General features: G+C 44.5%; 1 protein-coding gene across 4 annotated transcripts in view; it reads left to right on the top strand.

Moving 5' to 3' along the window:
• The window catches only part of ADCY5 (adenylate cyclase 5), a 214,705-nt gene that overhangs the window by 195,499 nt on the left and 4,310 nt on the right, over positions 1-14,896 (top strand). For all 4 annotated transcript variants that reach the window (XM_068687512.1, XM_068687513.1, XM_068687515.1 and 1 more), the window contains exons 13-20: positions 2,457-2,573; positions 4,112-4,276; positions 6,224-6,399; positions 10,174-10,200; positions 10,987-11,119; positions 12,998-13,261; positions 13,579-13,783; positions 14,628-14,752. In XM_068687512.1, coding sequence (XP_068543613.1) covers positions 2,457-2,573; positions 4,112-4,276; positions 6,224-6,399; positions 10,174-10,200; positions 10,987-11,119; positions 12,998-13,261; positions 13,579-13,783; positions 14,628-14,752 — 1,212 coding nt within the window. The remainder of the gene's footprint in view (positions 1-2,456; positions 2,574-4,111; positions 4,277-6,223; positions 6,400-10,173; positions 10,201-10,986; positions 11,120-12,997; positions 13,262-13,578; positions 13,784-14,627; positions 14,753-14,896) is intronic.

Below are 14,896 nucleotides of genomic sequence, written 5' to 3'. Positions count from 1 at the left end.
ATTTTTTGTCATGCAAATGAATGGATGATGTGGATCATTTTCAACGTAGCACTAGTACTTGTTGCTTTTTAAATTTGGATTTTCACCTGTACAACAGTGCCTGATTTCCCCTTTTGTACTCACTGTGTACTTGCATGTTCTCTTTTATGGGAACTGAGGTCATCCTGCAGCATTTATGCATTTCAGTGTACAGTGAACTGGAATTGACCAGAGAGCCCAGTTTCCTCTTTCCCACTGTGGCTGTTTTTCCTGACATGGAGATTTTAAGAGGGCTAACAAGTGGTCTCAAGTTTCTGTGGCAACCCAAATATGAATCTTGGATAGCCAAATGACAGAGTCCCCAAAATCATGCTTCCCTTCCATCCCATTTCCCAGGAGATGCCTGTGCATCTTTTTGGGACTGTTATACCCCTGACTTGTGGATGCTTTTACGGCAGGAATGCTGCTAGAGCAGAGCTGACCTGTCAGAGCTTAGACAGGTTCTCCATTTCTACCACAGAAGTCCTCCAGACTGCAAGTGTTCCTGTTGCTGGATCTGCCTCTAACATGGGGAGAGGTTTACAGAGTTACAGAGCCTGCATGAAGGCTGTTCCTAAGGCAGAGACTGCTCAGATGTGCGGCCCAGCTGTGCTGCTGTGCTCTCCATTGCAATCCTAACCTCCTATGGTTTCTGGCATTTGTTACCTCCTCAGGACTTTTTCCATCTGCACTTGTTTACTGACCTACGATTTTCCCTATTTTGCCTAATCTTGATAACAAGAACCAAGATTAATACAAAGAAAACATGCTTTCATTAGACTTTAAGTGTCTTCCACTGATAGCTTTGCTTGATATCTCAGGCTTGGTTCGAAGTCAGGCTTTTTTTTGGGATCACTGGCAGCAGGGGCTTCTGCCAAGATCCACAACAAAGTGCTCCTGAGTTTTATTTAGGTGCCTGATTTCCCAGAGATTACAGAAGGAGGCTTCCTCAGCCTGAAGGATTGTATAAATTTTCAGTGAATTTCAAACAATTCTCAACCAATAAGTCAGGACCCCAATTTCCCCTTTCCACCCTGCTACCCCAAACAGAGACTTGCCCTCTCCTCCCTCCTGAAGTTCACACGCACTGGTGAAATTGGCTCCTTAGACTCTCGCCATGTCGGCCCCTCTTTCCCTCTGTAAAAGTCAGCAGCTAATCAGTGCTTCAGTCACTCTAACGCTTCGTAATTACGTTGTAGGGTCGCTGTGTGGGAAGCTATGCATTGACAAAACGTTGCATCTCTGAAGATGTAAGAGTGAAGGATAAAAGGGAAAAGCAGGACTTTTAATAGAAACATTAGTCATCGTTAAATTGCAGTGCCGTGTCGCTGTGCTGCTTGCTTCTTTGTGTCTCTAAAAATACCCTCTAGTGGCTTGGTTATTCACACGGTGTGCGGGTACAGGAAGGAGAGTTGGATTCTGGAAAACTTTGGCAGTCCTCAGCAGAGCCCCTGTCCAGAGAGGCAGAGAGGGGAAGGGCTCTGCAGGGCTGATGCTCTCCTGTCAAAGGGTGGCTGTGCTCAAGGATGTTCGGTGTCCAGCTCTCGCTGCTCCAGCCCTCAGTTGTGCACTGGACTGGTGGTGCTGAATGAAGAGGAGTTCGTTTCAATGCCTTCTGGACTTCTCTGGTAACTGATGCAGAGCAAGGAGGCCTCGTCGACGCTGAGGTGTGACCCTTGCTGCAGAGCACACCTGGTTAGTCTAGCTTCAACGCAGAGACTGTTTCTACCTAGGGTACAGGGCAGCACCTGAAAGCAAAGACTGCTGCAGGAGTATGGTTAGAAGGCAATTAGAAGAAATCTAACTTTGATAATAGCTAATCTCTGGAACAGACTATTTAGGGAAGCTCTGTGATTGCCCTTACCAGAGGTTATTTTTAGCCCTCTGTGTCTGTGGTGCCGAGTGTTGCAGATGAGACGAGGCCAGCTGGTTTCTCCAGTGAGGGTGTAACACAGCACGAAGCTGGCCAAGACTTTTTAAATGTGTTTCTGAAATGGCACCGGAAAGTGCTGTGGTATCGCTTCTTCATCAAAGGGATATAACACATTTTTTTTTCATTTCTGCTTTTTAAAAATTGTAATCCAGTAATTTACAAGCTCCTTGTTACTTCAGTTACAGGTGGTTGTGGTTTGCTTCTCACAGCAGGATGAGTGCAGGCCTGTGAACAGTGCTGTCTTGGCTCACAAACTGAGATCAGCCAGAAGCCTTTCCACTAGGAAGGAATAAATAGATTTGGCCACCAAGCTGTCACGTTCCTGCTCCTCTTTGTCCCAAAGCTGCCATCCCATACAGCCATTCTCTGACCCCTGTGCAGCATCCACACAGACACTGCACTGGAGGATGTGGGCAGTTTAAATGCAAGTGGTAATCTGTAAAATAAGCAATGATTTTACATGTTTAGATAATCTTTTTTTTTTTTTTTTTTCTTCCACACCCAGCTTTTCCCAGCTCCACTCCAGACTCTTTCTAGGAAGATTGTACAGTCCAGGACCAATAGTACCTTAGTTGGAGTCTTTGCCATTATCCTGGTTTTTCTATCTGCCTTTGTCAACATGGTATGTGCGTTATTTCCCTTGACCCACTCAGTTCTTTACAGTTTTCTTATTAGTGCTCTGCAGCATTATAACCCTTACAACCACTGGGTTTAATGTAATCCTGTCTAATGCTTACAGCATCTGAGGTCAGCCCCCTTTTGCTTTTTGGGCACAGAAAGGAAATGGGAGCCAGGCAGCTGCATACCTATAGCCTATTTTATGCCTGGTACTCATTTCTGCCTGTGTTCTTTTCTGATTCTTTAAATGCTCCAGCTACAAGTACATAAACCATGCCTGAAACGCACCCCAGCATGCAGGGCCAGCACGAGGCCTATGCGTCATTTAACTCCCACTGTACTGAGTGGGACTTAAGTGTTGCGTGGGCTTTGTGCTGGCCGTCTGCACAGCACTGAGTCTTGCTCCGAGTGTAGTAATCACTTAACAGGGACCGCAAAGACTTCGCTTTAAGTTGCACTTTTGGGACTGGGGTGGTTTTGCTTCACATTCAAACGCCACTGCTGATTTCAGGCTCAGAGGGAGACTGGCTGTTTTCTAGGTCCCCATGGCTGCTGGTTTCTCACTTGTACAAATGGCTTCAAGGCTGAATGCATTTTAAAGAAACTGCTTTAAAATATATCTATCTCAATTTTTAAGAGAGGGAGAAAAAAGAGAAAGAGAGAGAGAGAGAGATGGTCCCAGGACTTGGGGGTAGCTACAAAGATTTCTCATGACTGCTTTCGGTTACAGCCTCAGCTGAGGCAATGCTGACTTGCACTGGAATGGAGAGGTTTAACACCTGAAGTCAGATCACTATTTTCTCTTGCCTAAGCTTCCCTACTTGCATTGTGGAGATTTAGGAACAGTTTTGTGCTCTGTTGAGGTGCTTGTATAGGAGTTGCCAGCTCAGTGGCGTTGGCACCCCACTGCCTTCGCCCACAGCACACCTGCAAAGAGCTGGTGTGGGTTGCTGAGCACCACACAGAAGAAACTTATTTTTCTGTGTAATGTTTGATTCTTTGCAATTGGGACTTGCTTGGTGTAAAATTTTCCAAAATTGACAAATGGAACAGCACATGGAGATCAGAATGGGGCTCTACTGCTTCCTCAGTATAACATAAAATGTTGATTGAGCCTTGCCAGTAAGGTGTTTCCTGTACAAGGACCCACAGCAGAAGTGTTAGGGACTTCGAGATGGCAGATGAAAGTTACCAGTTCAGAAATTCCTATCAGTAGAAATACACCAGGAGCTTATCACAGAAAATTGAATGTGTTTGTACGTATCTACAATCTCTCTGCCTGTAAGCTTTTAGGCATAAAGTTGTTCACAAAAGTTGAACACCAAACTAGCTTTCTGGTGTGCACAACCTGGGTTTTATTAACTATTATTTTGTGAGAGAAAAGCACAGCCATTGCATATCCAATAAAACGTAGATTGGTAATCTCATTTTGCACGTTGATTATTCCCCTGCTACAGCCATTTTCAAGACGCTTTTTAATTGTTAGAAACTATTTGATTTTATTCTCCTTGTGTGTGCCTTTAATACCATCTTTTTCTTCAGTTCATGTGCAGCACTGTGGATCTTGCCAGCTGCATGGCTGCAGAATACAACATCACTCCTGACCGGGTGGACATATGCCTTATCAGCAACCTGACTTCCAACTACAGCCTGGGCACGTTGCAGGGATTCTGTGACAGTCCTTTGCCCAACTGCAACTTTCCAGAGGTATTGCTTGAAAAATAAAATGGGCTGCAGAGCTTCACCTGAGAAGGGGCTATAAAACTGTGCGATAAATGTTGTTGGTTCAGAGGAAAGGAGGTTGCTCCTGACTGATGTTATAAGGCTGACGCAGGCCACTACTCACAAACTTAAGTGGCTGAAGTTGTTATCAGGAGTCCACAGCCACATTTAAGTTCCTTCACGGTTGACTAATCGGTAGGCTTTTATAATTGTTTTTAATGGCAAAAAGCAAATACATTTTACACAGTGGTAGAATACTTTGCCAAAAAAAATCATCCTTTTGCATAGCTATTCAAGACCTTTCTGTGAGTTTATATGTCACGGCCACTATGTGTATTGTCTGCTGCAAATGGAAAAGTGAGGGGAAAAATCTCGCTAGCATGTAGGCAGAATTTATGGCAAAACCATCTGGATTTATGGTATAATTTTTTCAGGTTTATGGCCTATCTGTAACCATACAGGTGTCCAGGGTGCTACTGAAAGCCCTAGTATCCCACTGAATTTGTTTCAATTTTATCTGATGGGAATATTGCCAGAGTCTGATTCAGTGAGGTTTTTGAGACCACCCTTAGTGTGACTTTCAACCCCACACAGGCTCCTGGTGTGTCGCAGAAAGACCCAGGAGCAAAATCTGGCACAGTGGAAAACTGGAAATAGCCTGCACTCATCAGAATGTGGTGAGGAGTGCAGGTTCAGGACAAGAGGGGTTATAATCAATGGGGAGCAGCCATTCTGCGTGCAGGGAATGCTAACACAGCATCGAGGCAGCTCCTGCTGTTTGATGGGCGAAGGAGGGAGGAGTCCCTCCCCGGTGCTCTGCAGGGCAGATGTTGGAGCTGGTACAGGAGGTGCCTCATGCTCCCAGTGTGCTTTCAGAGCTGGGGGGATCCTACCTCAGCCACAAGGAACACCCACACATTTTCTAGAAATTGAAGAGTCAAATAACAAGCTGTACAAGTGATTTTCTCAAATGGAATATATCAGCAATTAACTATTAATAAATGAGCTCAGAACACAAGCGTATTTATTCTTCAACTAGGATTTGCTTTTAACTGAAAAGATGGGTACAGTTGTTAGGCCAGAAATAGGCCTGTCTGGACAGAGTGGAAACTTAAAGCTTCATGGGTTTGATAGCTGGGAGGCGATGAGCTGGATAACATACCTCTTTGGTTTTACACCTATAGCAGCTTTCCCAGGAGCAATACTCACAACCTGCAATCACATTGGAAAGCACTGGCATGGTAAACATTCAGCTATCAGATTGGCAGAAGTTTGTACCCTGGTGACTGCTAAAGCAAGGTGTGGCAGCAGGCTGAGCTACCACACATACACGGGCTGGTTCTGCAGCTGCTGGCAGGAAAAAAAAAAAAAAGATCACAGTGTTGGGCATTGGTAGAAGCACGTCCAGCTCATATTTTGCCAATGGGTTCAGTGCGTCACATCAGCAGGGGCAATACTTTCCATTTGGCCTCAAGTGGTTGCCTGTAAGTCCTGACAGGGGAATTCATAATACCCTTGGTCCTGTGTAATGTGCAGTACACAGATTTGGGACCCAAATTTGACTTCAAAACACGGAGTATTCCAAAATAATTGGATGGGGCTTTCTGCTAATTTAACAGCCACGTCCAGGGTGAGCCTACACCACAACCTTGTGTCTATAGGTGTGAGCCCTACACCTCCCAAGCATAAAGCAAATAATGCCTGATAAGGAATGCTAGATTTGTTTTCTCCATCAGTTCAGATTTAACACTTAAATCTCCTGCAGTGTTGGAGGATCCCACAAGCAGAACCAAGTCTACATGTTCATGCAGCCCAACCACGAGTCCCAATCCCTTTCTATCCCTCTGTTTAGTTTCCTTTGTTTTCAGTTTTGATTTATCCAGCTGACATTCATCTCTCTTCTGTTTTTTCCCCCTTTTTGTCTTTATACAGTACTTTACCTACAGTGTCTTATTGAGTCTCCTGGCCTGCTCTGTGTTCCTTCAGATCAGCTGTATTGGAAAACTGATCCTTATGTTATTCATTGAATTTATATATGTTCTCATTGTGGAAGTGCCAGGGGTGAACCTTTTTGACAATGCAGATCTCCTGGTTACAGCTAACACCTAGTAAGTGCCTTTCACTTCTGAAATCTTCACCTAATTTCTTTCACCCAGTGATTTCAGTGAGACATTAGGTGGATGGGTGTGCCAAGACCATGGTGCAAGCAAGGGAAGTGCATGGTATCAGGGCAGGCAGGCTGTAAATTAAAGTTTGTCTATGCTGCTCTCCACCTCTGAAGATTAGGAGATCACAGTTCCCTTTAAGACCTTTTTATTCTGGAACTTGACTAATGAACCTTCTATTAATAACAAAATATAACTGCAATCAGAGTGGATCTGTGTTGTTTTTTTTTCTTCCAGAAATGGGGAGCTGCAGTTAGTCATTCTCACTTCTTCTGGTAATACACTCTCAATATAGAAATGTTTTTCTCTCAAGAAAAAAATCCCCTACAAATTTGAGGTGGCTCAGGGGTGTGGTAATGAACCGCTGAGATATTTGTGCATCTGTTGTAGTGCACCTGAAAAATATAATTGACTTTTGGCTAGTGATCTCCTTGCTGCTGTTGGGCATGTGTCTGCGTTTGAAAAGCTGGCATCACAGCACAATTCCCCACCAAGGGACCTGGGCTAAGAGGGTGTATACAGTTACCTTTTTGCTTACAAAAGGTAGTTTGTCTTCACCAGGTCACATATTGATCATGGTTGCAACCACCATCAGGTGACATGGGTACCCCTCTCCTGAAAGTCATGTCAGGGAGGTAAATTAGGCACATTCATAAACACTCCCTCTGCCACAGGTTTCATTTCTCACTGGGAGTTTGTATTGTTACGTTAACTAATTTTTTTTTATTTCCCCTCTTGGGCAACAATTGTGCTCAGGTGTGGGTAGAATGTGAATTTGAATCACACCAAAGTATTTGCACAGACGCTGAGAAATTCTTTAATGGTAAAGATTTGGTAAGCAACGGGATAACCCAGCAGGGCAATTGTAACATTTCCAACCCTGATGGTTTAAAGGCCAATTTAGGTGAAACATCTGTAAGGATTGTACCTATGGTTGCTCCTGTCTTGAGACAGGAGGGTGGCTGAGGATATGCCCCTGACCCTGTGCTGTTTTGTATGTTATGAAGTAGCTGATGCAATTGCTCAGATTTCCTGAGGGTCATTAAACCCTACTGACTGGATGCACCTGGTTACTTCTGTCCTTCACATAAATGTTCCATGATTTTTAACATTCCTGGGCAGCCATTAATAATTAATGGGTGTATGGCTTTTATATCCTTTGGCAGTAATCACTTAAATTATTTTGTTAAGTCACACAAATTAAATTGTGTAGGAAACCCATTGGAGCTTTCTGCAGGGGTACGGGGAGAATGAGGTTTCCCTTCCTTTTTTTGCAGATGGTGTGTATTCCAACAGTGGAAGCTATTTATCATTTTCTAACACAATTAGAGAAATAAAAGCATTTTATATCCCAAATATCATTTCATTCTTGTAAGTCAAGCACTAAGTGAAATTACAGCACTTAGTAGTATAATTTACGTCACTCCACAATCAAAATGTCAGTAATAGAGTGGAGAAGGTTAGCAGGTTTTCCCAGAAATAACTTTCTGTGGTGCTGTATTCTCCCTCGTTAAATGGTATTTGTTTTGTCCTGAGAGCTCCACGGACCGCTTTTTAATGCCTCAAAGTCTGGCAGTCCATTTGTGCGTTGTGCAAGACGGGAGCTCAGCATGTAACACGGAGTTCAGAGATGTACCTTATTGTCCAGCTGATATTAAAAAAAAGCATGACCTCATACTACTTTAATTGGATGCCTGTTGTAGCGACATAATTACTGTCTGCTCTGCAGTCATTATGGTGCTCTGACTAATTAGAAGCGATGCAGATGTCGCTTCACACTTCTGTGTACAAACCAACACAGCATGCAAGCAACTGAAAGGCTGACGGTAACACGTTGGGACTGGGTAGCCTTGGCTGGAGTGACACACCAGCACGGTGACACATGAAGTGTAACTGGATGCACAGAGCTCTACCATCTTACCTTTTCCCCATGCAGTACATAAATGCATTGGTTTTAAAGATGTGATGGACCAATGTGGGCTTCTCAGGTTTCAGCATAGGGGAGCCTAAAAAGCTTTGCCCAGCAATTTGTTCATCAAGCCCAGAGATGCTGCTGTCCTATAGGAGCTGTCCCCAAAGTCAGCCACTCTTCCTGCTAAAAAAGCGCATCTAACTTTGAACAGGAATGTATTTAGTGAGTTTCTTGCTATTTTATCTTCCAGTAATTAAAGAGCTATCTGCTACTGGAAACGTCTGTCCCATGGGGAGCAGTGCAACTCCCATTATTGCTTGCATTGGGCATTTTCAGTTAGCCAAATCTTTTGTATAAATGCTGGATTTGCTGCATTTTACAGTCTGTGTTACTGCTGAGGATTTTAGAGGAAGCACAGCACCTGCATTGAGCAGCAGGCCCAGCAAAAAAGGTCAGATCTGTCCCATCTTGTCATAAGACTGAGTGATAATGAGGCAGTCAGTCATCCTTGGCCAGGCAGTGATTTAGGAGAGCAGGAGACTCATGCTGCATGCAGTAAGTGTCTCCAGCTCCGACTAGCTCCATCCTTTAGCGTGGGAGTTGCTGGCCCCAGGGCTCCCAGCCTGGGTCCAGAGCCAGACACAACCTGGGCTTTGCTATGTGGTCAGTGCTGGAGCTCGCCAGGAGGCCTCGCAATAGATCATGTGCAAGACAACACGGGTTGCAAAATCTGTGTCAGAAGAAATTCCATGCTCAGAGATGAAAAAAATGTCTTGGAGCAAACAAGGTTAGAGAGCAACCATGGCTTTATTTGTTAGTTTTATGCTCAGCAAGGCTCCCTCGGCTATTTCAGTTTTGATCATTTCTAGCTCTGACACCGTAGTGAGAGCAAACTCTGGTCTGATGCTCTTCGGACAAACATGACTTTCCCAAGGTAAAGATGTATCCCATCAGTAGCCTGCAAAGCCACAAGTCAATGACAATACAGTAATTTTACCACTGATTTCTTTCTTTCCATTTAAACAGTATTTTAAAAGATACATATACGAGGTTCTCGGCCAGCTAATACTCCGCCCACTCTTGAGAAGAAACCAGCAGCATTAAGCAATCAATCAGTCGGGAGCTCAGCCAACTACTACCTACCAGAAAGCTCTTTTCCATCCTTTCACTGTAAGAAAAGCACACCCTCCATCTTCAGCAGCTCTGCTTCATAGGAGCCCTTTGCAGCGTAGAGCATAGTAACAGCAGCCTGTGTAAGGGTTTTCTTAGTGCACTCGCGTGCAGTACCCATAGCGAGGTGCAGCACTGGAGATGAGCAACTGGCAGGAGGGGATAGTGCCAGAGGTAAAGGAGCTAGGCACGCCTCCGGCTTACAACGTGTGGGGAAGAAGGCAGCTAACCCTCACAAGATGTTAACCAAAAGCTTCCTTCTTCAGATCAATCGCTTTCTGCCTGACCTAATGAAGTAGTGACAGATGCACAAGCATTTGCTAAATATCCCACACTGACATTCAAATCCCAAACGATTCTCTGACTCTCAGTGCTCCTTAGATGTTTTAACTAAATTAACCATGTTGCACCATCACTCTGGATCTCCGAGCATAGCTCAGACAGCGACCTTTTCTCTCCCCCAGTCTTTTTGCTCTTTTCCGTTTTAAAAGGGCTATAGCCCCGCACAGCGTTAGAGGTGCCACATTGCAGAGGTACTCTTGCATTAGGTACAGAAGGACGAGTGCTAGAGGAAGCACACCGCTCTACTAACCTTGTCTGTGTTTTTGTGTTTTGTTTTCTTTTCTTTTTTGCAGCGTGTCAGCAAATGCAACGTTACCATGGTGAGTCACTTTGTCATGATGTATTTTTATGGATTTGTGTCAGAAGGCATTTTCTGTTCACAAGGTGCAGTATCAGCATGTATGCACCACTGTGATCCAGTGCAATACAGCACACATACCCTACGTGGATTGAGTATTGCCCTTTTGTCTCAATAGCTCCTCTCAGAGCATCCTCTTTCCTGTGGGAACTTGCTTTGCAGAGCGTCTCGTAGATCTTGTAATTACAAATTAAAGATTTTATCACAATGATATTTTCATGCTGTATAACTGTAATTCAAACAATTTTTATTTACTTGCTTGTCACAAGGGTTGGGAATGTATCTTAATGTTCCTTCCAGCTTTTAGATTTTTTATAAGACAAAAGTCATTAAAATTGTCTAATTAGCGAAGTATGAAGCGTAGAACAGTGCCAGACTTTGGAGGCTGGGGAAGGCAAGGCAAGAGACCTGGTAAATACAATCTGAAGAACTGTCAGCATTTCAGTTTTGCCAAGCATAGCACATATGGCTATTCTCTTGCAAGTGGCTTTTACATTGATGTTAACCCACTTTAAGAAGTTGGATTCAATTTCTGATTTTGAAGTCCTGCTTCAGAAACCAGCACCTGTAAGCCAGAGTCCTGAGCTTATTTCAGGTATTGTTTTCCCTTTACCAACATGGGCTACAGAGGGGAGGAGAAAAGCCTTTTCTTCAGTGGTTAGTTAGCCTTGAAGTGAGAACGGGGGAGTGTGCTGTGTTCCTCCACACTAAGAATAACTGGGAAATTCTGCTCTTTTGTTGGCTGCAGCTCTCCAGTGATGACACGAGTCGCGCTGAAGATTGTCACCCCTGTCATCATTACAGTCTTTGTCCTGGCACTGTATTTGCATGCCCAGCAAGTGGAATCCACTGCAAGGCTTGATTTCCTCTGGAAACTCCAGGTTAGTGGGTGTTTGCTGTGTTGGTGGAATAGTCTTTGGTGTTAGCATAACTACTGAGTTATTCACTATCAAATTTCAGTGTTATAAAATGCCTTTGAATTTAATCTGAACCTGGCACCTAGCTGGGCATACCAGTAATGTTCCTTTCTCCCTTTGTACTTCTCATTCTGAGTGCCTCACATCCTGGTTGTTTAATTTAACCCTTTGTTTCCCTGTAAGTGCACTTAGGATGGTCCCTGCAATAAAAGATCATAGATCTGAAGATCTTGGTTAGTGAACTCAGGCACCTGAGCCTGTCACTGTTGCAGGAACCTGCAGTATAACACAATCTGTAAATGTAAGAAGCTCACATTCGCGGCTGATTTGCTTCCCAGAGTTCAGCCAACTTTAGTTTGCTGTGTTCAGAGGTATGAAGGATTCACAGTTGCAGTTTCATTCACCACCTTGTTAAGCAGTAAGAACTGGCTTCACGTCCAATCTTCATTAAGCCCCTGGGCAGCGGCATTGGGTAACCAGCATGGTACAGACAATGCCTCTCTTTGCTTCCATCCCTGGGTTCAGTGTTAATATTTTCACTACGTGTGCCCGTGAAAGATGTCGGGGTGTCCTGTGTGATTCTCAAGTAAGCAGGACAGGTCTCAGCTCTGCCCATGACTCATAGCTGGGAGACCACAGGACTGCAGGCTTTGTATAGATTTTTTTACCTTCTGGACAGTAGGACATCTTCTAATAATAGGTCTCAGTGGTTTGAGTAAGAGGCACTGAGGAAGAACCAATTAATTAAAGCTCCTTGGGAAGCACATAAACATTGTTATCCTCGTTTATAAATGGTAAAACAATGGAGGAGATGAGCTCACTTGCCTGTTCCAGGTCTGTGTTCAGCTGGCTGAAGCATATTACTTCCCCAGGCAGAGCCAGGAGTTTTTCTTGTTCTGGCTGGACACACCTTCTGAAAGCAGCTTTGTCACTTAACCTCCAGTTTCCTGTTTTAGAAACCAGCGAAGTCATAAAGTGCTTTGCAACTATTGCTTGTCTCTTTGCCAACATGTGGATAAGGGATGTTGGGGAGGTAATCCCTTCTGTGGTGGCTGTTGAGATGGCTAAGCTGTGTTTGTCCACACCAGCATCCAAAAGAGCGAGGACATTCTGCCCTTTTTTTAACTCCAGCTCTCCAGCAATGACAAGAGGTGCTGGAAAAATAATAATAGTAATAATAGAATAAAATCAATTTCAAAATGTTATACATTGTTAGGGGAATTTTGATTGCTGCCTCTGCTGAAGGTGATCATGCTGTACACAGGGTGGTCTTCAGGGCTCCCATTACCCAAATCACTCTACGTGTCCTCTGTACCAGGTGTGCAGTCTCCAGCTGTTGTCTGACCCCGTGTTTGTTGCCTGACCCCATTGCTCTTTGCTCAGAAATATTCAAAATGGCAAAAAGTAAAACAAGGCGAAAAATACTGCAATCATCATGTAACTGGGGAGAGAAAAGTAATCAGTACCCACACCTCAATGCTCCTCCTGAAGCCCTATGTGCCTGTCTAGGAAAGCCAGCAATGTCTGTTCATGGGTGCTAGGATTGTAGTGCAGTTCCCCAGAAGGAAGAGATTACCTGATTCAGTGCCTAGAAATGTAGCAAAAATGGATTTTGGGGTCTGCCTGTAGGGAGCCCCTTTGGCTTTTATATACACGTGCACACAAAGACAAACATCTTCCACTGCAAAACTCGTTCCTGCATCTCTCTGCCTCTGCCCTTCTTTGCTGTTCCCCCACTTCCCTCCATTTCTGTCCTCCCTGCGAGTTCACGTTCAGTTTTTTTCTTTCCTCTAGAGCAGTTACCGAAAGAATAAGTGTGTCTTTTTCTCCCTCCTAAACTAGGCCACTGAGGAGAAAGAAGAAATGGAGGAACTGCAGGCCTATAACAGACGCCTCCTCCACAACATTTTGCCGAAGGACGTGGCAGCCCATTTCCTAGCTCAGGAGCGGCGAAATGATGAACTGTACTACCAGTCCTGCGAGTGTGTGGCTGTCATGTTCGCCTCCATAAGCAACTTCTCAGAGTTTTATGTGGAACTGGAGGCCAACAATGAGGGGGTGGAGTGTCTGAGACTGCTCAACGAGATCATTGCCGACTTTGATGAAGTAAGTCACTGAAAATGCGTGTGGATAGAGCAAACAGATTGAGTTTACTTGAGTTTATTTGGGTTTTGCTGAACTTATGAAGGAAGGTAGCTTACTGAATCCTTGTGCCATGTTTCATTTCTCCCCATTCTAGAAGTCTTATTTTTTTTTATTTCACTCCCTTTTCCCTCCTCTGCCCCCTTTCCTTCTGTACTTTGAGTAATGGAGACTGTCTAGAGTTTTGTAGTGCTTGTACCAAGGGAGGACACTTGGCAAGGACACTAACAGCATGGATGTGTCTGACTATTCAGTTTCTCTGCACTTCTCATGTGTAACAGATCATAAGTGAAGACCAATTTCGGCAGCTGGAGAAGATCAAAACCATTGGCAGTACATACATGGCTGCATCAGGCCTCAATGACTCCACTTACGACAAGGAAGGGAAGACACATATCAAAGCTCTGGCTGACTTTGCCATGAGGTTAATGGACCAAATGAAATACATTAATGAACATTCATTCAACAACTTCCAGATGAAAATAGGTAATGTCACTGCGTTCACGGGATTGAATACCAGTAGTGGTCATTCTGAGCTGGGGATCTCACAGAGAGAGAAAAACGTAGAGGTTACCTTAGCTGTGTAATTATGTTAATTGTTCTGTACCCAGTGACAGAAAAATAACAGCCTGCCTGCTTGGGCCTCTGTGAAATGTCAGAGCAGCGCTGTTAAGGCAGCTGTGTTATTACCAAAGCTCCCTGGAGGACAAGGAGCAGTTGGGCAACAGACTTTGGTGCAGAGAAGCTCTTATCATGGCCTGGTCACACACAGTGGTTCTGCTTGAGCCCACTTCACCTGTGATGTGCTCTGCTGCCCACATCCTCAGTGGTCCCAGGCTCTGCTGTTCAACAGCTGGTGTTGGGCATGAGGCTGTCTGTCAAATCAGGAAATAGAGATGGGAAAGTAGAAGGAGGTGAAAAGGTGAGGATGTCGAGTGTGGGGTTTGCACTTGAAGGCTGTCGGGATGCTGCAGTGCCCGTCTCGCATCCACCTGGCATCACACCCTGTGCTGACGCCCAAGTGAGCAGTTAGCTTGGCAACAGGATGGCAAATAACACCTATCCTGCTATCTGGTACTGGAAAATAGCTGCGGATTGAGCAGCTGCAGCAAGTGCTGCCAGTCAGACAGTCATAACAGATCAAAGAAGCCAAATAGTCTTTAAAGTTTCTTTCCCCGCAGTTGGCAACAACTTCACGTGTCAGGGTAAAGCACAGCTAGAACTGATGAACCTCAGGACTTTTTATTGTCTGACAAGTAACTTGCCTCAAGCTTCATGTGGTTCACCTGTGATGGATCTGAGCATTGTGGGATTTCTTCTCTCCTTCTAGGCCTCAATATTGGTCCTGTGGTAGCTGGGGTAATAGGAGCACGTAAGCCCCAGTACGACATATGGGGAAACACGGTGAATGTAGCCAGCCGAATGGACAGCACAGGGGTGCCTGACAGGATTCAGGTAAGGAAATCATTGGAAAATTTACTTACACTGCCTGTATCGCTTACGGCTTCTGGAATGTAATTAGAACTGGAATTTTATTCCTTGAGGTCATATATTTATTTACACAGCTCTGAAAGAAAAGGGAACTGGGGAATGCTAGTA

Source organism: Anas acuta, chromosome 6 (genome assembly GCF_963932015.1).
Source record: "Anas acuta chromosome 6, bAnaAcu1.1, whole genome shotgun sequence".
Classification (NCBI taxonomy): domain Eukaryota; kingdom Metazoa; phylum Chordata; class Aves; order Anseriformes; family Anatidae; genus Anas; species Anas acuta.
Note: the sequence above shows the minus strand (reverse complement) of the source record. Positions and strands in the feature narration are given on the sequence as shown.